The 24,293-nt window shown below is 36.8% G+C and overlaps 1 protein-coding gene across 2 annotated transcripts in view; it reads right to left on the minus strand.

Moving 5' to 3' along the window:
• Nucleotides 1-281: 281 nt before the first annotated feature.
• wwc3 (WWC family member 3) overlaps nt 282-24,293 on the minus strand; it is a 242,930-nt gene continuing 218,918 nt past the window's right edge. For both annotated transcript variants that reach the window (XM_039743645.1, XM_039743644.1), the window contains exons 18-23: nt 17,446-17,593; nt 11,833-11,997; nt 5,308-5,400; nt 4,691-4,921; nt 3,579-3,706; nt 282-883 (exon numbers count right to left, since the gene is read on the minus strand). In XM_039743645.1, coding sequence (XP_039599579.1) covers nt 817-883; nt 3,579-3,706; nt 4,691-4,921; nt 5,308-5,400; nt 11,833-11,997; nt 17,446-17,593 — 832 coding nt within the window. In that variant the 3' untranslated portion in view covers nt 282-816. The remainder of the gene's footprint in view (nt 884-3,578; nt 3,707-4,690; nt 4,922-5,307; nt 5,401-11,832; nt 11,998-17,445; nt 17,594-24,293) is intronic.

Consider the following 24,293-nt stretch of genomic DNA (forward strand, 5'->3'; position numbering starts at 1 on the left):
CTTCATTCTGCTAGCTGATTCCTAAACATTCAGGATATTTGCAGATAAAAGAATTGTAAATGAGTATAAATGAGACAAATTAGTCAAGGGAATCAAAGCCAAATTGCACATGTATTATTTTAATAATAAAACTTCACAAAAGAGAATAAAGAACCAAACACTGCAGATATTTAACATATTTATATAATACAAAGTTTTGTATATAATGTTTCATATATATCTATATATAGTAAAATTACACATAATGATAATTATAAGAGGATTAAAGAGTGACATCAATCTTTTTTTTTACTTTTTCTTCAGAATTAGGTAACAGTGACAAAATCAGCCAAAAGTTCCACTGTATGTCAGAAATACAAAAAAATTATTCTTAAAGCCATACAAAGTATACCTAAAATAGGTTTTCATTTTGGCTCTTTGTAAAATTTCCTTCAAGGAAAAGTACAAATAATAAATTACAGTACAGTGAAGATATCTTAACTGACTTTGCTGCTGTCTTCCAGCCTTTGGTACACATGAAGAAAATAATTACAAAAGAGTAAGAGAAGAGCTTTTTTGTTTTTGTTTTTTTTCTATAAAAGTTTCATTCAGAGATGTTATTTTTACAACAAGGAAAACCTAGCCTTGTTGGTGTCAACAGTAATAAAATATATAAGCATATATATATATATGTTTTTATTTTATTAATATTTTTATACAAAACATGAATATTAATAGCTTTTGCACTTTTTAGAGAAATACTAGTTGTGTTTCATGTTACTTCATGAAGACGGAAATTGGACTTGAATACTTCACTCTTAATCTGAAGGCACACCCTCAGACATCATCTGCAGACAAAGGAGGTATGTTGAGCCTTGATCTAGTAAAAAACGAAATCTTCTCTCTGTATCCAAAAAAAGAAGCAATGAAAGTTTGCAAAGAAAGCCATTAACATTATTTTCATTAAGCACGGTAGACTGTCTAGGATAATGCAGAAAAACAAACCATAAGTCAGTTGCTTACAGTTGACTTAAGGTCATTAATAGTGTAAATTTTTCACTGTTAATAGAGGTATGACCTGTTGGTGCACTTCTAGACCACTCAGATGAAAAACTGAAAGATGATCTGATATATGTTTAATATAGCAGTGAAAACAGAAGTAAATAAATTGCAAGAGAAATAATGTGTTTTTGTTGGAATAAATTAAATAATATGGCCAGTGACACCACCGGGATCTAGTGGGGATCAGGAAGAGATGCAGTTAGTGAGTTTTGGACATATAGAAGACAAATAGCAAAATATCTCAAGTTAAAGTTTGTTTCCATTTATACACTACAATTAAATTCTTAGTTGTACGACTCCTACAGACTATAATGTGTTTAATACTTATTAAAGAGTGGTGCTGAAATTTACACTTTGTAAATTACTAACAAAATTTTGAAGATGATTCTGTATTAGGCTGAAAATCAAGATAGCCAACAAGTGGAAGGGGTATATGGACAATATGTTTCCTCCAAGTCTGTCCACTGAACCATACTTATGTACCAGGGGTGTCTGATACTTCATATACCTGGATATCATGAATTTGTTTTACAAACATGAACTTGTCACTTGAGATCAGGACATGTCTTAGCATGTCACACATGCAGTTTGAGGGCATTTCATAGTAAACACACCTACCTGCACCTCCACAAAGAAATTGGCAGATTATGAGCATCATTCTGTCATTTCATCCCATACAAATGAAGGGAAAAGTCAAAGGAAATGCATGAGAGGTTGAATGCTGTGTACGGTGATGATGCATCTTTGTAACATAAGGTAACGTTTAGGGCCAAGTAGTTTAAATGAGGTCAGGAGTTAATTGTAGATAAACCCAACACGGAATGTCCTACGGAGGCATCTTTACAGCTTTGATTATGAAAGGTAATTGTATTAAGGTTAATGTTATAGTGTATGGAATAGGCAATTCAGCTTGCAGTTTTCACTGTCCTCCCCATCCATTTGATAATATTCAAGGTCAGTTCCTGATGAGTTGACAGGGCTGACACCTACATCTTTAAGTATTGAGTCACAAGAATTTTAACCTTTACCACCATGACCATCAAATCAAACAAGAGTCCATGCAATGGAAGCATAAGCTTTGGTCCCCGACTCCAAGAAATTTTGTGTGCAGCATTCATCCAGAAAATACATGGCAACAGTTTTCTGAGATGCAATGGGTGTTCTGCTGTTGGAATTCATGCCACACAAGTCATCCACCACTGGAGAAAACTATGCTTCCACAATGAAATAATTTCATGAAGCCATCAAACAGAAACTTTGTGGGAAACAGTTAGCAGATGTAATCTAAAAATCTGAAGGCTGCTCTCAGGGAATGAGGCTTAAACATCCACCGTCTCCTTTTTCTTCACTTTGTACTCCTAAGACTACGCATATAACAGCAGGTCATGACACTTGCATAAATTCTGTACTTATGGGGTATATAAATAAAGGGGATGGACAGAGTATTGGTGTCAGGTGAAGAAGTTTATTTCTTGGTGCAGAGAGAATTGTCTGCATCTTAACATCAGTAAAACCAAAGAAATGGATATTTACTTTCACCACACCAAACAGCCTCTCTGTCCGGTCACTATTCAAGGAGTGAATGTAGAGGTGGTCCAGTCCTACAAGTACTTGGTGGTCCACATTAATGACAGATTGGACTGGACTCTGAACACAGAGGAACTAAAAACAAGAAAGGGCAGAGAATGCTCTTTTTCCTTAGGAGACTGAATTTCATTAATGTTGAAAGTGACATCCTTTGCATCTTCTATAACTCTGTGATGGCCAGAGTGATTTTCAACCGTATGATGTGCTGGGCTAGTGACCTTACTTTAAGAGAGGCCCGCCGAATCAACAAGCTAATTAAAAGAGCAGGTTCAGTTATATAACTCACCCTCAACCTCCTGGAGGTAGTAGCGAAGGAGAGAATTAAAACAGAACTTAGTGCCATTATGAAGAATGCTGCACATCTCTCTCTGACACACGGACGTAAGGACTTTCAACCAACAATTGTATCAAGAAATGCTACTGGGGCTCTTTTATACCAACAGCTATACGCCTGCATAATGCCTCACTGTGTGTGACTGCCAAGTCAGAACTTTTTCTTCTTTTGAATTTTCTTGCTTTATAGTCATTCTGGTGTGTGTTCAAACCAAAGTGTGTGTGTATATTTATTTATTTACCTATTTATGAATATATTTAATGTGCTTCTGCAAAAGGCCAAATTTCCCCCTGGGGACAAATAAAGTTCTGTCTATTCTGAAAGGGATTAAATCACTTGAGGCCAAGTGGACTAAGTGTGTTGAAGTCAAGAGGGTTTACATTGAAAAGTAGTGAGGGGAGTCTGACCATTTAGATTTTACTTTCAGGAAGATAAATTATTAAACACCCCTTGTATTAATCAGTTTCATTTTATCATGATCTCAATCAAAAACACCACCTTGGCTTACTATAATCATTTGTTTATTTAACTATATTACTGTGCAATGCTAGAGGAAAATTATGGACATCTATTTTATTCATTTAAATATCCTGTACTATTGCTTTGTAGCACTAACCTGAATGTATGCACTGGTAAGGATTCATTTTGGTTCTGTCCCCGCATCTGTAACACCTCCTTGGAAGCCTTTCTTAGCATCCTTTCTGCTGCTTCTTCCTGTAGCTGCTCCTGTTTACTTTGCCTTGCCTAGAATTTGTACAGGAAAAAAAAAACTGAATTCATACAGATAAACACTGTATTTATCAATACATAGAAAAATGTATTTGCACTCAATGCTTGCTTGGGATATGGTTCAACTCAAGTCATGACCCTGCTCTGATTAAGCAGGTTTGGAAAATGGAACGATTGATGGAAAAAAAAAAATGATGTCCTGATAATCCAATTAACTAATCATATGAGTAACCCATCTTTAGTTAATTCATAAAGGTGCATTTCATTATTTTAATGTTTTAGTGTAGATTTCTTTTCCATTTTGAGGCAATTACAGTTTTCTGTTTAACTGGGTATTGTTGAAAATATTAAACTGAATTGGATCTAACAGTAACAATCCAGGCATACCACAAAAGTTTAAACTTTGGTTCAAATGATTATAAATACCTTTAGGAAATACAAATGACATACTTTTATATTATTATGAATTTAAAAATATAATGTGTTTAAGGATAGCATGGTAATGGAGTGGTTAATGTTGGTGTTGCTAAATGGATCCTGTGTCCGCGGTTTGCATCTCTTGTGCAGCCATCGCCTGTATTGAGTTAGCATGTTTTCCTTGTGCTGTTTTTTTCTTTGGCACTTGAGTTTACTCACCAGTCCCTAAAGACATGCAGGTTAGGTTGACCGGCAATTCTAAACTAAACTCTAAACTTGTATGGTTGTGAGTGTTTAAATGAGTAGACCCTGTGATTAACTGGTGTTCTGTTTCTTGCCTTTCACCTAATTCTGGCCCTGGCTCCTTGTAAAAAATGAAATGAAATAAACATGTTTGAAAATGTTATATTTCATTTGTTCGAAATATGTAAGCAATTATATAGTACTGCTTTAAAAAAAAACTAGAAAAATATTTTATCTTATCCTCTGATGTTGTAAGACTTGTGACATGCATCTAGAACAATCTGATACCATAACAGAGTCTACCCTAGGAAACAATTGTATGTAATAGCATCACCATACCTGTCTCTCTGCCTCTCTTAAAACACTGCGAAAACGCTCATCTCGCAAAACATAGTGGGGAAGTTCCATCCGTCCCTGGTCCTGGGCCTCCTCAAGTCTCTGCTTCAGTTCTCTCAGGTTACTTAACTCATCGTTCAGCTGTCTTTGTCGTGTCCTGGAGGCCTGGAGATCCAGCTCCAGGTCCAAGGATGTCCGAGTTGATTGCTCAGCCAATGATGATCTGTAAGACTGCTGTTTTCAAAAACATTAATGACATGTTCAGTTTTAATTTTATATTTAAAATATACAATATATATTACATTTGTCAGCTTAGTGTTTTTCATGGAAATACAGTAGTTTAAATTGTGACTTCTAGCATCAAAATGTGGACGTATTATCAATAATTGAATAAACTTGGTACTTATACATGTTTAAAAATAACGCCGTGTGAAATAATACAGGCTGTATCCCAAGTTTTTATTTATTTATTTATTTTATTCTGGTTAAATATAAATAATTTCAGAAATGGATAATAAATAATGCAATGTGTTAACATGCCTGGGAATAAACTATAATAAACTGGGAATTAAACATGCACTTCTCATGTATTTTTGAGGCAAATAGACTTTAATGCATACCTGTTTATACCTCAGAGTTCTTCTCTCTGTGGTGTTTCTAATGAATGGGGACTTTTTTGGTAATGTTGAACTATCACTGTCACTGCGGTACAGCTGTAATGAGGTAAAAAAAAACAAAATCAATAAGAATAAATATAACATGTACACAGTAAATGTGTTTAAAGTCATCCCTGTGTGTCCAGCAACAAATGATACGGAGCCTTTCTCACATTTTATTGTGAGAATGTGTGAAATCCATAGACACTGTTACCCGTTTGTGAGCCTGCATATAATTGAATTTAGAGTTGCTGAGGGACTGGGGCCTATACCACCAGCACCTGGCATAAGGCAATGACAAATCCTGGACATTGAGCTACTCTGTTACATTGCATTGCATATCTGTTTACTCATACTATGCCAGCTGACCAAATAGATATGCTTTTGGGATATACAATAAGCAATATTGGAAACCCTGCAGAAAAATACAACAAACAAGACAAGAATGTGTAAACTCTATGTAGACAATGACCATATGCTGCTCTGGTACAGAATTAACCTTTTCACTTGGGATTTATTGATAAATACTAAAAACTAATATTAAAAATAAACTAATACAGATTTACATTTTAAATAATTTAAAATTTATTTTAAATAAACACTTATCATGTCACCACTTATTTTTTTAATCTGAAAATATATTCTGTAATTCCTTCAGTGACTCCATTGTTTTTTATATTTACTGTAAGAACATTTTGCTCCCCCGTGCTTTTTCTTGAATTCCTGGTTCTTGTGGTTTGATTAAAAGAATCTTATGAGCCAGCATTTTAGATAGTTTAGAGAACTAATTTCATATGCACCACTATGGTCAAGTAATTTTATTGATTCTCTGCTTTTATTGCTTCCCTTATTTTACAAAATATAAACAGAACTGTGAAGCAAGATATCCTTTGGTTAAACATACAGTATGTGCAGTACACTAATTTAGTCATACTAGACACTCGAGACAGCTACCTTTTCTGTTACTACTAGGAGGTTTTGAACTTCTTCACAGGTGAAAACTTAAAAGTTTTTTATTGCCTCTTACTATTATATACAACACTCCGCCCATATTAACTATTCCGTTTACTGCTTAAAAACTGAAAAAAGGCTTTTGGGTTGATATTTTTTCTTTTAGTTATATTCTTTTTTAACTGACTTTTGACATTTCTAGTTTCCCTTCTAGCTGTTTCTCTTACGTGATTTTAAGTTTTATGGTTAGTGCTGAATTACTTTCTCTTGTATCTGTTGCACCTGCATTCACATAGGTGATTTCTTCCTTCATTCCTTACTTATTCATCACTGAGTTCTTTTACAACTCCTGCTGTTTTAGCTAATTTTTAAATGAAACTGTGAAAATGAATTGTCCTGTACTGTATGAAATATACATCTAACATTATCCTACTTCTTCTTAACCTTATACATATCAATAATTTCTCCTAGCTTATTTCTTTTTTCTCATAATCTGGCTTACTAAAATTACATTTCTTTTTTGTGTATTTGTTCTAGAAAAAAAAACTATGAAATTTATATTACTGTCACAAGTTAACACACAGCTCTAGGAGGTGAAGAGTGTCATTTAAAGCTGTAGGATGAATTATTTACAGTTAAATAAAAGTAAAACTTTGGTACCTGTGTGATTTTTGTGTCAAGTCAAGTCAGGGAGCATGCACTGGTACAGTGCGTTGCCACACCCACTACACAACAAAACAACTTGGGATCCCGGTTTGCAACCCCCCAGGCAGACACAATATCCAGTCCCACCCTCCGGAAATGACCCTCTATCTGCCGCAGCCAGGTGTTACGTGGGCGACCACATGGCCTGGTCTAGCCACTCAGGTCACCAACAATGAGGATTTTACGAGTTGGATCTCCCTCGGTGGAAATACGGCACATGGCCGTAGTACCGTAACTGACGCTCCCACACAATGCAGGTAATGTGCCTCATTTGGGACTCCACGAGCAACCGCTCATTCAACACGAAGTCAAACCAATGGTACCCAAGGATTTTCTGGAGAGACACAGTACCAAAGGAGTCCAGTCTTTGTCTCAGGTCACTGGATAGCGTACATGTTTTGCAACCATACCATTTGTTGCAGTGGGCTAAAAATATACACAGTACTATTTTAATTTATGCTCATTTTTACAGGAGCTTTTAACATTTGGCAGATAGCCAAACTAGTGATGACAAATGCAAACTTTAATGTCCCTGCCACTTGAGTTTCCCAGGAAAATGTTCAGGTTTCCTTCTGACTCATGCATTACATTACATGGCAACATTAAATTGGCCCATTTTAACTGAGAGGATGTGTAGATACTGTAGGATGTACTACCATTCTTAACAAATCCAAGAAGATCTTTGCTCCTGAGATGTCATTGTAACTATGGATCACAGTCAATTTGTACAAAACAGGCTTACTGTGTGAATACCTACATAAGTTACTTAGATAAATACCTGCTTCTGCAAATGATAAAACCATAATGACTGAGTAAGTTTTACAAGTACTGTCAAAAATAAGTTAATAATTTAAGCAACAGGGACCACAACATGGTAAAATTTGAGAATATCTTTAAAAACACACAAATATTTACCAAAACAAAGAATTTGTGTAAAGCTGACTTCATGGGGACCTGATGAAATTTTACCAATTGTTATGTTGAAACGAATGAAAGATGTCATCTACAAACACTTATTAGGTATATTTGAGCAGTCACTTGAGAAAGGAGAAAAAACAGAGGAATGGAAAGTTGAAAATGTGACTCGGATCTTGAAGAAGGGAGACAAAATGGATTCTGGTAATTACAGACCAATAATTTATACTTCTGTGTCATATAAAACTATGGAAACATTATAATAAATAAATTAGAAAAGTACCTGTATTCAAATAACATACTACATAACATCCAACATAGGTCTGTGAGAGGAAGATCTTGCCAGACCAATCTGTTATATTTTTTTTGAACAGGCAACTGCAATAATTGACAAAAGCAAAACATACAACATAATTTACATAGATTTTCAAAAGGCCTTTGGTGCAATCCCACAGCAATGATTCATTTTAAATCTAGGGGATGTAGACATCAAAGGTAACTTGTAAAACTGGATCTCAAGTTGGTTGCCTTGTTTGGGAACAGTCCGCAGTAGGACTGTAAGGCTCTGTAGAGAGTGGTGCAGTCAGCTAAACGCATCACTAGGTGAAACTCCCTAAATCTGAAGACATCTACTTCAAGCGATGTCGGACCAGGGAAAAGAAAATTTTCAATAATACCAGCCATTCCAACAATGGTTTTTTTTCTGTGTGATAAATTAAATTATACTGTTTCCTAAAGTCCATATACGCATCTTGAATAAGTCTTTAGAACTACAAGATGCCCTAATGGCAACTCTCTTAACATTAAGTTACTGAAACTTTTAAGATATTTATTTTTCATCACATATTTAAAATTCTATTAATGATTTTTGATATTATAAAGTCATTTATTATTGTTTATATTCTTATTAAAGGCACAGTCATTGCAGTTGAGCAACTAAGCATTTCACTACATATTGTACTGTATGTATAATTTATTACAAGTTTTTATTTTATTTGATTAACCAGCAGGAGACATAGTATAGATAAGATAAGAATTCTCCCCATGGATTAAGGTCATCAGTAGAGTTCCCCAGTTTTTGTCCTTGATCAATTACATTTTATGATTTATATTAATCACATTGATTCCAGGAAGACAGCATACACTGCATGTATACACTGACACTGTGTAGGCAAAAAAAAAAAAATTCAGAAAGATTTAGACAAGCTTCCGAACTAGGCATACACTTGGAAAATGTAGTTCAATGTAGAAAAGTACATGTGGGCAAAAGGAACGTCAAGTATAAATACAAGATGAGAGACAATGTCCTACAGCAGGGGTAGTCAATTATGATTTAAGGAGGTCTGGATAGAGAGAATTTCCTCATGTACAGGTCCACAGCATCAATAATGTTTAAGTTGCATTATAATTTTTACATTACAATTAATTTATATATTTTGATTTAGCATTGCCATTGTATGAACATCTGCACTGTGTAAAGTCAATGACTCAAATCAAACGAAGAAAAATCAATACCATTTAAACAAAATGTATTTTCAGTGCAACTCTGGACACTGGAGTGCTACATACAATAAAATAACAAAAAATAAATAACAGTAAAAGTAAGTAAAAGCAAGGTAACTTTGACATTCAATTGAGAATTGTAAATAATAAGTACTTTCATAATAATAATAATAACAACAAGTTTTAACATTTCAACAAAAAAAATCTTGGCCTCATATAAAAATAAAATATATAAGAGTTTTTGATATGTCCACAACTGAACAGGCATAACTAGTTTCACAGTAAATCTGAATATCTTTAAATAACTGAACATATCTTTCACTCATATCCCACTGCCTACTTTCTCTTGTTCAGTGAGAGAAATGAGCTCTTGCTTGGTGTGCCAGGATTATAAATCTGGGCTGGAATGGTGTCAGTGCCATCCTCATGCATGTGTGAAGACTGACATCACTGAATGTTTTTTTGTGATGTCCCAAAATCCACACATTTCTGAGGCAAGACTCGTTAGTGAGTTGTTGGCCAGTAAATGAATGTGTTAAAATCCTCGTTGACCGATTGTTAGTTGGCTTTAAGATCGCTTGTTTTCTGTAGCCTAACTTGCTGTAATTTCGTGCTCAGTTTCATAGTGGTGTTTCACATTCCCGCTTTTAACCACTGCGACTGTCCAAGAGCAGATGAGACACAGTGGTTTCAAGCTTCCTATGGTAAGTAAGAATATAAATGCCTCGGTCCATTCCAGATTAAAAGTCCGGTTTTCAGTGTCAAGTTTCCGCTGTATAGGAAAAGCCATGGCACATTGACTATTTCGTCACTTTTCTCTCTGTTGTCTTTTCACTCCTGTATATTTTTCTCTCCATGTCAATGCTGCTGCCACAAGAGTGCCAGCTGTTTTCACCCAGAATGCAGGTTTTCTGCTCCTCTATTCAGTGAAGGCCCACCCTACTCAGCTGGTGATTGGCTGAAATTCTTGCCTTCACTTTGGCCAATATCAGTCTTCATGCTTAAACCCAACCAACTTGAACCCACGAAGGAAACAAGTAGTGGCCAATCAGAGACACATAGGGGGTCTCTTTCACTGAGTAGCGGTGTAGAAACACTGGCAGAAAAGAGTCGCCGGTAAAAATGTAATCTCCGCCAAAACTAAATAAAACTCAATGATATGTCTGTTCCAGGTCTGGGTCTAGACCCGGACCACGGTCCGCCTGTTAGTGACCTGTGTCCTACAGGAACCAACCTCAGAAAGGAAATTAAAGATTTATGTTGACACATTTTCATCATCTATGCAATGTGCAGAAGTGTTCTAAAAGGAAAATAAAATGTTAGGGTATATTGTTGAAACTATTGAATATAAATCATGAACTATATAATGCACTAGTGAGACAGAATCTGTAGTATTATGTGCAATTCTGGTCACCATACTACAAGAAAGACATAGCAAAACGTGCAGCTGTGCAGAGGAGAGCAACCGAGTTAATCTGAGGACTTAAGGAAATGTTGTACCATGTTAAACTCACAGAATTAAGTTTGTTTAGTCTCAAGCAGAGAAGAGAGCATGGGAACCTTACCTGGGTTTTCCAAATTCTCAAAGGCACTGATAAAGTAAACCCAGAAGAAATCTTTCAATGTGTAATGGTGAATCACATAATTGAATACACCAGTGGAATTTAAGGGGAAGAGCATTTAGGACTGAAGCCAGAATTAACTTCTTTACGCAAGTTGTGGGATTCTGGAACAAGCTACCAAGCTATATAGTTAAAGCAGAAATCCTGACAACTGTTAGGAAGTATCTGGATGAGATATTGGGACAGCTCAGCTATTAGCCAAACAAATGAGCTTGATGAACTGAATGGTCTTTTCTCATTTGTCAAATTTCTAAAATAAATTGATTTTTATGCTTTTCTCCTGCCTGAATGTAGTGAGAAGTCAAGCAAAATGACACCTTTTATTTGTTAACTAAAAAGATTACAATATGCAAGCTTTCAAGGCAACTCAAGCCCTTTCTTCAGGGAAGAATAAATGCTTGAATAAAAGTTCTATGTGGAATTTCTCAGCATATTCATGTAGATTTTCCCCATGAACTTCAGTTTTCCCTAATAGTGCCAAGTCAAGGCTATAGACTGACCAGTCTGGTATGATTAAAAATATATGCATATATGAGTATGCAGTGAGATAGAATGACATCCCCTCCAGGACTGGTTTCCACTTAGTACAGTATTGCTGGGACAGACTGCCTGCCCATTGAAGATGCATATAGAACTTTTTTAGGAGCACTCCATACTTAGGTACATTTCTAGTGCTATGTGTATGCTTCATGATATTTAGAAACAAATGAATCAATGGAAGCAAAAATGTCAATGGAAAAAATACACACATATTACAACTATTTCTACATTACAGAAATTCACTTTTACTTACTCTGCATACATACTGGCTTCTTGCTCCTGGTGAAAATGTCTGAGAACGAACAATGGTGCTACTCCGTACAAAAGGAGACCCATGGGACCTACGGCCAATCCTTTCTTTTGGCCGAACTGTCAGTCTTTCCAAAACTGGACCTTCTGTATTTGTCTCTTTATCAACCTATTAAAATAATGTAAAAACTGCATGCTGAAATAATGGTGTACAGTACAATTTGGGCATATAATAATTATCCAGAAAACCTATTTATATTCTGTGAAGATTTTTCTTTTAATAAATCAAACTGTAAAGCAGAGAGGGGAAAGAAATTATGTATTTGTTAAAGAAGGTAGATTTATATCGATCCGCGCAGAGATTGTTGTTGTAGAATTAGTTTCACTGCACAGTATACTTCAAACAAGAGGCACAATGGTAAGTACTGCCTCACATATCCAGGGCCATAGGTTGGAATCTCACATCCAGTCATTTACATGTTCTAGCTATGTATGTGTGTTTTTTGTGTGAGTACTAACACTTTCCTGCCATGCTCCTAAAGGTATGTGGGCTAGAGTAATTGGTGAGTGCATGAGTAGTTCTGCAATGGACTGGCACCCTGTTCTGGGCTGATTTGTGTCTTGGGCCTGATGCTGATGGGATGGACTCCAGGTGCCCTGCTACTCAATTAAGTGCATTTGTGAATGTTGTGTTATGTGAGCGTAATATAATGTAACTGAAACTACACTATAGGCATTATTCAAGAATAAGGAGAGTAGCAAGAAAAAAAAAAGTCCCAAATGAATGACCCTTTAAGGTGAAACACAGATTATTTTCAGTAGGCATGGAAAACATTAGCAATGTCAATACAGAAGCACCTGCAATGATAAGCATGAAAGTGTCCTAAATGTGAAGTTTCAATGGAAGCCCATATCCAAAAGGACAGACAATGCATTCGGGCATGAGAGAGATTAAATTCACTGGTGAAGGTAGGCAGAACAACTGACCGCAGCATGATTCAAGTATTGTGTCTCAAAAACTAAACATTTTTGGCTCTCTCTACTTTGATTATACAGAAAAATACAAACGAAATTGTGCAATTTTAAAACAATAGCCTAGTATGTATGATCCATGTGTAATTGCTGTGCAGTTCTTTAATTTCTTTAATTAAAACTCCTACATAAAAACTAGCTGGGAAAAATTAATTTCTGGAAGTGAAAGACCTAAAGAACACCTCTTCGACAGGCTGAACAAAACTAGCAATAAACAATTTGCAGGACATATTCAAAATGATAAAATACTGAAATTGTACCGGCAGCGTGCATTTGATGGTGGGTCAAATAATTTATATATTGTTTGGAAATGTACACATTTTGTAAGTAATATATTAAATGTATATTGTGAGAAACGCAAATGTAGCTATGGAGAAGCTGCATTGGAACTTTGTATATGCAGTTTAAAATTAAGTTTCCTCACAAAAACACGCATGTGGCTATTAGCAGACATGATCCAATTCATTGATAATTGGCAAGAGTTAAGGAAACAATTAATAAAAACAATCATATTGAGCAAGATACATATTACCGTAACATTTACAAATGATGAGGTAGCTTTATACAAATTATCTGAAATTTTGGTTTTGAGTTCATGCTGGTCATTGCTTATGTGAAGTCTGCTTATTCTCTGCATTTCTGCATTGTTTTATCCTTCTGGTACTTCAGTTTTGTAACCCACATTCCCAAAGACGTGTATTAATTAATAACAGGACAAAGTATGAGTAAGTGTGTGTTTGCATGTGAATGGGCCTTGCAATTGATTGCCATCTTCTCCAAGATTATTTCCTACCTTACAGTAAGTCTCAGAATTGGGTCCAGCTGACTGTGATCCTGAATTGAATTATAAGCGTTTGACAGTATACAGTGCTTAAGAAAAGTATTCACCCACTTGTAAGTTTTGATTTTTAATTATTCTCGAACATTAATTCACTGTGGACTTAATTTGGCTTTTTTCAACTGATCACAAGAAAAGATGAATTAATTTCAAATTGAAAGCAGTTCTCTGCAAAGTAATCTAAATTAATAACAAATATAAAATACAAAATAATTGTGTTAGTATTTACTCCTTTTTAATATCCATCCACCCTTTAACCAACCCACTATATCCTAACTACAGGGTCACAGGGGTCTGCTGGAGCCAACCCCAGCCAACACAGGGCGCAATGCAGGAAACAAACTCTGGGCAGGGTGCCAGCCCACCGCAGTCCCTTTTAATATGACACACCAAAATCATTACTGGTTTAATGAATTGGTTTTAGAAGTCACATAATTATTTCATTGGAGATCACCACTCTGTAGTTAAGGGGTTTCAGTTGATTGCATTGTATCTAAAAGGTCCACGTTGTGGTGAGTCATGAGTCATGTCCTAATCTACACAATAATGACATAATAATATCCAAGTAACTCCATGAAAAGGGACGGTAAAGCACATGTCTAGGGAGGGAGAGAAGAAAATATGCAAGTCACTTAATATCCCATGGTGTCCAGTAAAATCAGTCACTGAGAAATGGACAATGGTTTGGCACAGTTGTAAAAAACTGAGTGATCATGTAAGACTAGTGAGTGACGCCACAAGCTGCAGTGGCTGAGACTGGAGAGACTCTGCATATTATAACTGCTTCACCTGTCACTACTTAATGGGACAGTGCCAAGAGAACGGCACTGTTAAAAAAAGATGTACATATCATCTGGGATAAAGTTTGCCAGAAATCACATGGTAGGTTTTGAAGTCAGCTGGAAGAAGATTCTATGGTCTAATGATTCCAAAGTTGAGCTTTCTGGCAATCACATTAAATGCCCTTTTTGGCATAGGCCAACCACTGCACATTATCAAAAATGTACTGCACACAGAGTACTGGATCGAGCCTCTTTTAAAATGAGTTCATCAACAACACAGGGACACAGTTGGAAACGTATTAAGGGTAAATTTCACACAAACATTAATAAGTTTTTCTTTACACAGAAAACATCAGACACATGGAATAAGCTACCAAGTAGTGTGGTAGACAGTAAGACTTTAGGGACTTTCAAAACTAAACTTTGTTTTTTTAGAAGAATTAAGTGGGTATGACTGGTGAGCTTTGTTGGGCTGAATGGCCTGTTCTCATCTAGATTGTTCTGTTACTGAAACACTATCCCTACACTGGGAGGCATGGTGGTGGCAGCGCTATTCTGTGGAGATGCTTCTCTGCAGCAGGCCCTGGAAGGCTTGTGAGGATACGGGATATAGTGCAGCAAAATTCAAGAAAATTCTGGAGGAAAACTTGACAAGAGTTTGTAAGATCACTGCACCTTAGGAGAAGATGGGTTTTCCAACAAGACAATGGACTCGAGCATAAAACCAAAAATACAGGCTTAAAAACAACAATCTCAATGTCCTAGTGTGGCAGAACCAGACTCAGTTGAGGATTTGTGGCTGGACCTGAAAAAGTGTGTTTACTTATGATCTTCATGCAGTCTGACAGAGCTTGAGTAATTTTGCAAAGCTGAAAGAGACCTGTCCACACAAACTCAAGGCTGTTATCCCTTCAAAAGGCACATCTACCAAATACTGACTTGAAGGGGGTGAATACCTATTTGTTCAGTTTATTTTTTGTTTTATGTTTGTAATTAATATAGACTACTTTGCAGAGACTTGTTTTCACTTTGACATTAAGGAGTCTTTTTCTGTTGATCGATGTCAGACGGCCAAATATAATCCATGGTGATTCAGTTTTGTATAACAACAAAATATGAAATTGTGATGCCCAGTTTAGCCACAGCTGGAACACTTTGCTTGAGCCTAGGCCATCAATAGTAAAGGAATCGAAAATGGACTGGGAAATGTGGATACATAAACAAGCAAGGGTTGGTGCATCAAGTGCTTAGTGGTTTTTATTCAGTTAAAGTGTAAACAAAGTCAAATAAAATGCAGTATCTTCATCAATAAATAAATAGACAATCCATAATAAAATCCAGTGCCATGGTTGAGGTTAAAAGTCACATAAATAATCAAATAAATAATCCAAAGATAAAAGGGGTTAAAAGCACTATTCGGATCTGTGCATTAAAATTGTCCTGACCTACAGGACTTCCATCTCAAATCTGACGTCTCTCCTGCTCACCCTTTCAGGTATCCACAACAGCAACAGATGCTCTCCAATAAGCAGAGTCATCTTCTAAATGTGGCTTGTGTTCCTGCCACCATTCATTAGCCTTTGGCAAGGAACGTCACAAACACTTCTCCTTTCTCCCACAGCCACCCTTGGCCTTCAGCGGTAGCCCAATTGATGTGGTTGGTTGCTCCTGTTCCTTGGGCACTCAGCAGTGGCAAACCCTGCCCTGTGACCACTGTCTATTCGCTGAACCCGAGGGCAATCCTTGACCGCTTGCCTCCAAGCTGCAGTACCAGCTCTATCACAATTTTGCTCTTTTCTTTCTTTCCTTTAACCATCAAATTCTTCTCATTTTTTCTCTCTCTATAATTTCTTTTTGATTTCAGGCTCCTTTTTACTCAACTCTGTGCACAGATGCCTAATTACACACCCCAGAGCATTAATGAGGAAACTGCCTGAACCGTGCACATTTGCATGTGAAAGTGGGTTCTACCAATTCCCTCATCACCACCCTAGGCCACAAAAAAAAAAATCCTCATGCACTGCTGCAGACCCCAAATGTGTTTTATCACTGAAATCTTACATGGGGATAATTACCTTTTACATGCACTGTATGTATGAATGTATTATTGAAGCCATCATAAGGAGACCTATTTAAGAGGTAGCTACAGTACATTAAGTCAGACCTCAATGTAACTGGTAATGAAACTGGTCAGGCCACAAACGTAGGCAACAATGAAATAAATGGCCAGTGCTGGATATCAACATCAGTAGCTGTAGCCATAAATGGAGGTGGGGGACAGGGTTAGGATTAGGGTGGATACAATAAAGTAAGAATATCACAGGGATTTAGACACTTTGATGAAGAAATAACACACAAAACAAATCTGAAAGTAGAAGTCTTAAAAAGGGAATGACTGTGGTCATCTGTTTCTTATGTTAATGAAGACTGAGAAACCAGAGCCGTACAATCAGAGGAAACATGTTAGAAATATCAAGTAAGGGATACAGAGATGAAGCAACTGAATGAGATGTCAGTCAGCTTAAAAATAAAGCACAAAATGCAAGTGGAGGAAAACTAGCAAAATATTAGTCCACCATCATGAGAACATAAAAAGAACAGAAAGGTGCATGAGATGGCATAGTGGACTGTGCCATAAAGGGAAAGCTGCTGGGTATATCTGAGTAAAAGAAGGAAGGAAGTGCCTGGGCTACAGAGATGGTTTGCAATTAGGCATTTGAAGGAGAAGAGTGATTGCTTGAAAAAGGTGCTATTGATGAACAATGAAAAGTGCAGATCTGAGGAGGAGTGCAATGACTAAGCTGGAGGAGTGGACTGTCTAAATAGAGAAGCAAAAGTGCATGATGATGAGAGATAATCATAAAAATGACATTGTCTACAGAGACTAATTTAAACCAACACCATGCCAATCATCAAGCTCTAGTTCTGGCCAAGGCAAGACTAGTCTCGGATTGTAACAGATTACCTTTGCTGGAAGAAGCTTTGTTGTCCTTGTTACACAAAACTCTTCAGGCTCTTCAAAAACAGCCTCTCCACACAAGCTTTCTGGACAGTGGGGACCAAATGCAATGCTGTTGCTGCAACCGCTGTCGACAGAGTCAGCCTGCCAGCTCCTATTAAAGCAATAATCACATTAGGTTACAAATTAACCTAATTCAATAAATACATTCACAATGTAATTAAAATATATTGTTGAAAATATATATAGCTTTAAGGCTATTCTTGCAGTGTGCTTTCCAAATAATGCTTATGAAAAAGTAATTCTGGCCACTAGATGGCAGAACAGGAACATTTTAAAATAAGGACCGTCATAATTTGTATTCTGTAGTCCATTAAAATAAAACTGCATACTTCTTCTGGAACAGATGCATTAGCACTGATAAATGCAACCTGGAGTTGAGCTCCTCTCAGATTAAATGTGTAGTCTAACTAAAACCTGTGCAATGGACAGCAGTACAATGTTTAATTCTCAGTATTTTCCTTCTGATCCATTGTATATTCTTTTAAAAATTTTCTAAATTTGACATTATCTAAAGCTGAGATGGCTGTAAAATTTATGATCAGCTTGTTGGAGGAACAGTAAATATAAAGATAAGTAGCATTTTTGTCAATACTTCAAGGATAAGCGTCAATGCTATTACTGTCTAAAACTATATATTTATGCTGGTATTTATCATACCATGATTTACACCTTGGTTATTGGCAACTTTTGTATAATTATTTGCAATGGAGATATGGCAAGTCATACCAGTAATGATTATAATAAACAAATCACTGAAAAGAGGAAGGTTTTTTTCCAATTGAAAAAGTATGCTTAGATAATATATATTCACCTTATATGAGGAAGATGCTTTGTTTATTGTAGAGAAAAACAGTTTATGAACATTGTGTTATTCAGCTGATAATAAATATCAAGTCCACTACAGCTTTTTAAAGTTTGTAATATTGCTTCTGTAAGCTTGACATATCTCAGGTCTACACCTAAATGATAAATGTCTTAAAACTGTAATAGGAGAAAGTAGGGTGAAATGACACCTTTTATTGGCTAACTAAATAGATTACAAATGCAAGCTTTTGAGGCAGCTAAGGCCCCTTCATCAGGCAAGGTGTAAATAAAATATTATTATAAAATATTTGTTGAGGAAGACTAAAATGAAAAATCAGAACTGAGATTCTGGAGAATTTTAATTCTTTAAGGTTGTCATAATTAAAACGAATAAAAACTCAATTGTCTGATTAATGAACATTCTGGACAAACTTTAATCTGATCTAGATTAAAACAAAGATCAGGTATTATCCCATTATAGTCTCTGACTAACATTAGGCCATTTAGCTTAACTTGTACAACAAGCCAATTAATGGGAGAAACTGTAATAGACAGGAAAGACAAATGTGTCAGTAAATGATAGCATGCATTTAGAAAAGCAGATTGAGTTTCATTAATATGATGGAGTTTCACAAGAAAGCATCAAATATATGTGATGTTCTTAAGCATCCGAGTGTGAAAAAGATTACTACCAGCACCTTAGTTTGATCTAAAGGGATACTCCACACAAAAGTTATATTTTTATGTGTTACTTACCCTCTGTACTTTGTAGTGGTGGCTGAGAAAAAATATGAATGTCACATTTTTGTGCAGAACGAGGAGAAAAAAGTTTACAATATAATACAAGCTAATAGTGACCAATGCTCAGCAAACATTGTAAAAAAATATTAATGAAAAAAAAATAAATAAAACAAGATCTCATATTACTCATGTTGCATAATCCACATCTTTTGTCTAATTTTGAGCACAAAGCATGTAAAACACAGGCTTTTTTGCTAAAAAATGGTTAAATATGTACTTCTGGAAAAATCACTGTATATCCAAAACGAAAAAAACTAAAGAATCAAAATATCAGTGTAAAATTTTTATCAGCCATCACTACGAACTAAATGGGGTAAATAACACAAACAAAATACTGTATAATTTTTGGGTAGGTGGATTATTCCTTTAAACTCTGGGATGTAGGAGTTGGTGAAGTTTCAGGGTGTTTAAATCTTAAAGGATGAGTGTTAAGGGTTTAATTGTTTTTCTAACCATGCAGCAGTCTTGACATATTTTATTTTATCCCATATAGCTTATAACTGCTTTAAACCATGTTTATTATTTGCTTATTTCTGACTGTTACCTTAGCTCAGTGCTTCCCAGACTGTGTCCTGGGGACCCACTGTGGCTGCAGGTTTTTGTTCCAACCAGATGCTTAACTCTCTTTTATTGATTTCATTATATTTTGCCCTTTCTCTCTGCAGTTTTCCCCCTTCGTTGTATCTTATTAATGACAACTAAAAACGAGTAGAGCAGACAAGCTGGCAAACAACACTAAATAATCAAAGGCTGCAACTACTGTGTGTCAGATCCAGTAATTAGTAAATAATGGATTAATTAAACAATTAGAACACCTTGAAGAGTAGAATGAAAATCAAGATGAAAGTATTGTTAGAAAGAAGAAAAAAGACATTCCCATATAACTGCGTGGCAAATTTCATTTTATATATATATATATTGTGGTCGATAGGGGGCGCTCTCGCTCCCTTGAACCCCTGTCCACAACTCCAGACACCAGGTAAAAGTCCTCAAATCGACTTTATTCAATTTCCACAGTGTACAAAGCACACTCTCCTCCCCAATACTCATATAAATCACTAATACTAATCACAAATAACCAATCTTCCAGCTCCCAGACGCGTTGCTACCCTGCCACCCAGCTCAGCTCGCCGTCTGGGAACTCCCACAGTCTTTTTATATTCCCTGACCCAGAAGTGTTCTCAATCCCCAGTCCATGTAATCCTAAATCACTTCCTGGTCAGGTAAAAGTTCTTTTCTTCACCCCGGAAGCCCGTTGCTCTTCCTATGACGAGCTTCCGGGTCATAGGGCACAAATGAGTCCTTGGTCCTCCCTGCAGCACCCTCTTGCGGCCCCTGAGGTATCCAGCAGGGCTGAGGATAAAAACTACATCGTCCATGATTCCCTGCTGGTCTTCGGGCACCTCCATACTGCAGGGAGGGCTCCATCTGGCGGCCTGGGGGTATTGGCCGGGATGATAAGCTGGCCAAATATCACTATATATATATATACAGTGGTGTGAAAAACTATTTGCCCCCTTCCTGATTTCTTATTCTTTTGCATGTTTGTCACACAAAGTGTTTCTGATCATCAAACACATTTAACCATTAGTCAAATATAACACAAGTAAACACAAAATGCAGTTTTTAAATGATGGTTTTTATTATTTAGGGAGAAAAAATCCCAAACCTACATGGCCCTGTGTGAAAAAGTAATTGCCCCCTTGTTAAAAAATCACCTAACTGTGGTGTATCACACCTGAGTTCAATTTCCATAGCCACCCCCAGGCCTGATTACTGCCACACCAGTTTCAATCAAGAAATCACTTCAATAGGAGCTGCCTGACACAGAGAAGTAGACCAAAAGCACCTCAAAAGCTAGACATCATGCCAAGATCCAAAGAAATTCAGGAACAAATGAGAACAGAAGTCATTGAGATCTATCAGTCTGGTAAAAGTTATAAAGCCATTTCTAAAGCTTTGGGACTCCAGCGAACCACAGTGAGAGCCATTATCCATAAATGGCAAAAACATGGAACAGTGGTGAACCTTCCCAGGAGTGGCCGGCCGACCAAAATTACCCCAAGAGCGCAGAGACGACTCATTCGAGAGGTCACAAAAGACCCCAGGACAACATCTAAAGAACTGCAGGCCTCACTTGCCTCAATTAAGGTCAGTGTTCACGACTCCACCATAAGAAAGAGACTGGACAAAAATGGCCTGCATGGCAGATTTCCAAGACGAAACCACTGTTAAGCAAAAGAACATTAGGGCTCGTCTCAATTTTGCTAAGAAACATCTCAATGATTGCCAAGACTTTTGGGAAAATACCTTGTGGACTGATGAGACAAAAGTTAAACTTTTTGGAAGGCAAATGTCCGTTACATCTGGCGTAAAAGGAACACAGCATTTCAGAAAAAGAACATCATACCAACAGTAAAATATGGTGGTGGTAGTGTGATGGTCTGGGGTTGTTTTGCTGCTTCAGGACCTGGAAGGCTTGCTGTGATAGATGGAACCATGAATTCTACTGTCTACCAAAAAATCCTGAAGGAGAATGTCCGGCCATCTGTTCGTCAACTCAAGCTGAAGCGATCTTGGGTGCTGCAACAGGACAATGACCCAAAACACACCAGCAAATCCACCTCTGAATGGCTGAAGAAAAACAAAATGAAGACTTTGGAGTGGCCTAGTCAAAGTCCTGACCTGAATCCAATTGAGATGCTATGGCATGACCTTAAAAAGGCGGTTCATGCTAGAAAACCCTCAAATAAAGCTGAATTACAACAATTATGCAAAGATGAGTGGGCCAAAATTCCTCCAGAGCGCTGTAAAAGACTCATTGCAAGTTATCGCAAACGCTTGATTGCAGTTATTGCTGCTAAGGGTGGCCCAACCAGTTATTAGGTTCAGGGGGCAATTACTTTTTCACACAGGGCCATGTAGGTTTGGATTTTTTCTCCCTAAATAATAAAACCATCATTTAAAAACTGCATTTTGTGTTTACTTGTGTTATATTTGACTAATGGTTAAATGTGTTTGATGATCAGAAACATTTTGTGTGACAAACATGCAAAAGAATAAGAAATCAGGAAGGGGGCAAATAGTTTTTCACACCACTGTATATATACTCACCTAAAGGATTATTAGGAACACCATACTAATACGGTGTTTGACCCCCTTTCGCCTTCAGAACTGCCTTAATTCTACGTGGCATTGAAAGTGCTGAAAGCATTCTTTAGAAATGTTGGCCCATATTTATAGGATAGCATCTTGTAGTTGATGGAGATTTGTGGGATGCGCATCCAGGGCACGAAGCTCCCGTTTACCACATCCCAAAGATGCTCTATTGGGTTGAGATTTGGGGACTGTGGGGGCCATTTTAGTACAGTGAACTCATTGTCATGTTCAAGAAACCAATTTGAAATGATTCGAGCTTTGTGACATGGTGCATTATCCTGCTGGAAGTAGCCATGAGAGGATGGGTACATGGTGGTCATGAAGGGATGGACATGGTCATAAACGATGCTCAGGTAGGCCGTGGCATTTAAACGATGTCCAATTGGCACTAAGGGGCCTAAAGTGTGCCAAGAAAACATCCCCCACACCATTACACCACTACCACCAGCCTGCACAGTGGTAACAAGGCATGATGGATCCATGTTCTCATTCAGTTTACGCCAAATTCTGACTCTACCATTTGAATGTCTCAACAGAAATCGAGACTCATCAGACCAGACAACAATTTTCCAGTCTTCAACTGTCCAATTTTGGTGAGCTTGTGCAAATTGTAGCGTCTTTTTCCTATTTGTAGTGGAGAGGAGTGGTACCCGGTGGGGTCTTCTGCTGTTGTAGCCCATCTGCCTCAAGGTTGTGCGTGTTGTGGCTTCACAAATACTTTGCTGCATACCTTGGTTGTAACAAGTGGTTATTTCAGTCAAAGTTGCTCTTCTATCAGCTTGAATTATTCGGCCCATTCTCCTCTGACCTCTAGCATCAACAAGGCATTTTCGCCCACAGGATTGCCGCATACTGGATGTTTTTCCCTTTTCACACCATTCTTTGTAAACCCTAGAAATGGTTGTGCGTGAAAATCCCAGTAACTGAGCAGATTGTAAAATACTCAGACCGGCCCGTCTGGCACCAACAACCATGCCACGCTCAAAATTGCTTAAATCACCTTTCTTTCCCATTCTGACATTCAGTTTGGAGTTTAGGAGATTGTCTTGACCAGGACCACACCCCTAAATGCATTAAAGCAACTGCCATGTGATTGTTTGATTAGATAATTGCATTAATGAGAAATTGAACAGGTATTCCTAATAATCCTTTAGGTGAGTGTATATATATATATATATATATATATATATATATATATATATCAAACTTAGTTTTCTCATTTCTATATTGTTCCTAAAATACAGAACTTGGGAAATAACAGTTCACTTGATTAGCCAGCAGTCCAATTTCATCTTCATCAAGATCATTTTGTTCTTTAAGAGAAATGACACTTGTTATGAGAAACATGATGACTTATGTGTGAACTTATACAGTATAAGCAGCCTGCTCAGTGCAATGAGCACACACACACCTTTGGAGTTGTAGTAGGACCGTTGCAGGGTGTAGAGCATTTGTATGTGTAGCAATAAACTCTTTGTTCAGACTGAAGTGTTTGATTTATTTTATTTTGGTAAATGCTTACTGAACAACTTCAAGGAAGAGCATAGTCCTCTACTTTTGGATGTTTGTTTTTTCTGCTTGAAAACTTTAGTTATAGCAGGCAAACTGAGGGCTAACCATTTTCTTGCCACTAATTCTTCTTTAGTATCCCATAAAATTAAAATTGAATTTCTAGTCTACATTCAGTCATATTTATTTGAATTATTAAGCCATATGTCTACAACTCTGTATTCTAAACTACATTCACTGCTTGAAGCTGGGAATCTTAAAGGAAGTTTATTACTGAGCTCAGTTTCAGTTTTAATATCTATACCTGGTACTATTAACTAAAGATGGCTATACAGTAGCTACTTTGGTCCTATACATGAATTAAAGGCAATTCTAAAATTCTACATTCAGAATAAATTAGCTTTTGAGCACTGTCTTGAGTTACAGTGGCAATGACAGTCCTCATTTCTAGTATGCGGGACTACTCTGTTTTATTTTGTCAATGTTTATGGAGTGCATGTTTCATATTAAGCTCTTGC

Source organism: Polypterus senegalus, chromosome 2 (genome assembly GCF_016835505.1).
Source record: "Polypterus senegalus isolate Bchr_013 chromosome 2, ASM1683550v1, whole genome shotgun sequence".
Classification (NCBI taxonomy): Eukaryota; Metazoa; Chordata; class Cladistia; order Polypteriformes; family Polypteridae; genus Polypterus; species Polypterus senegalus.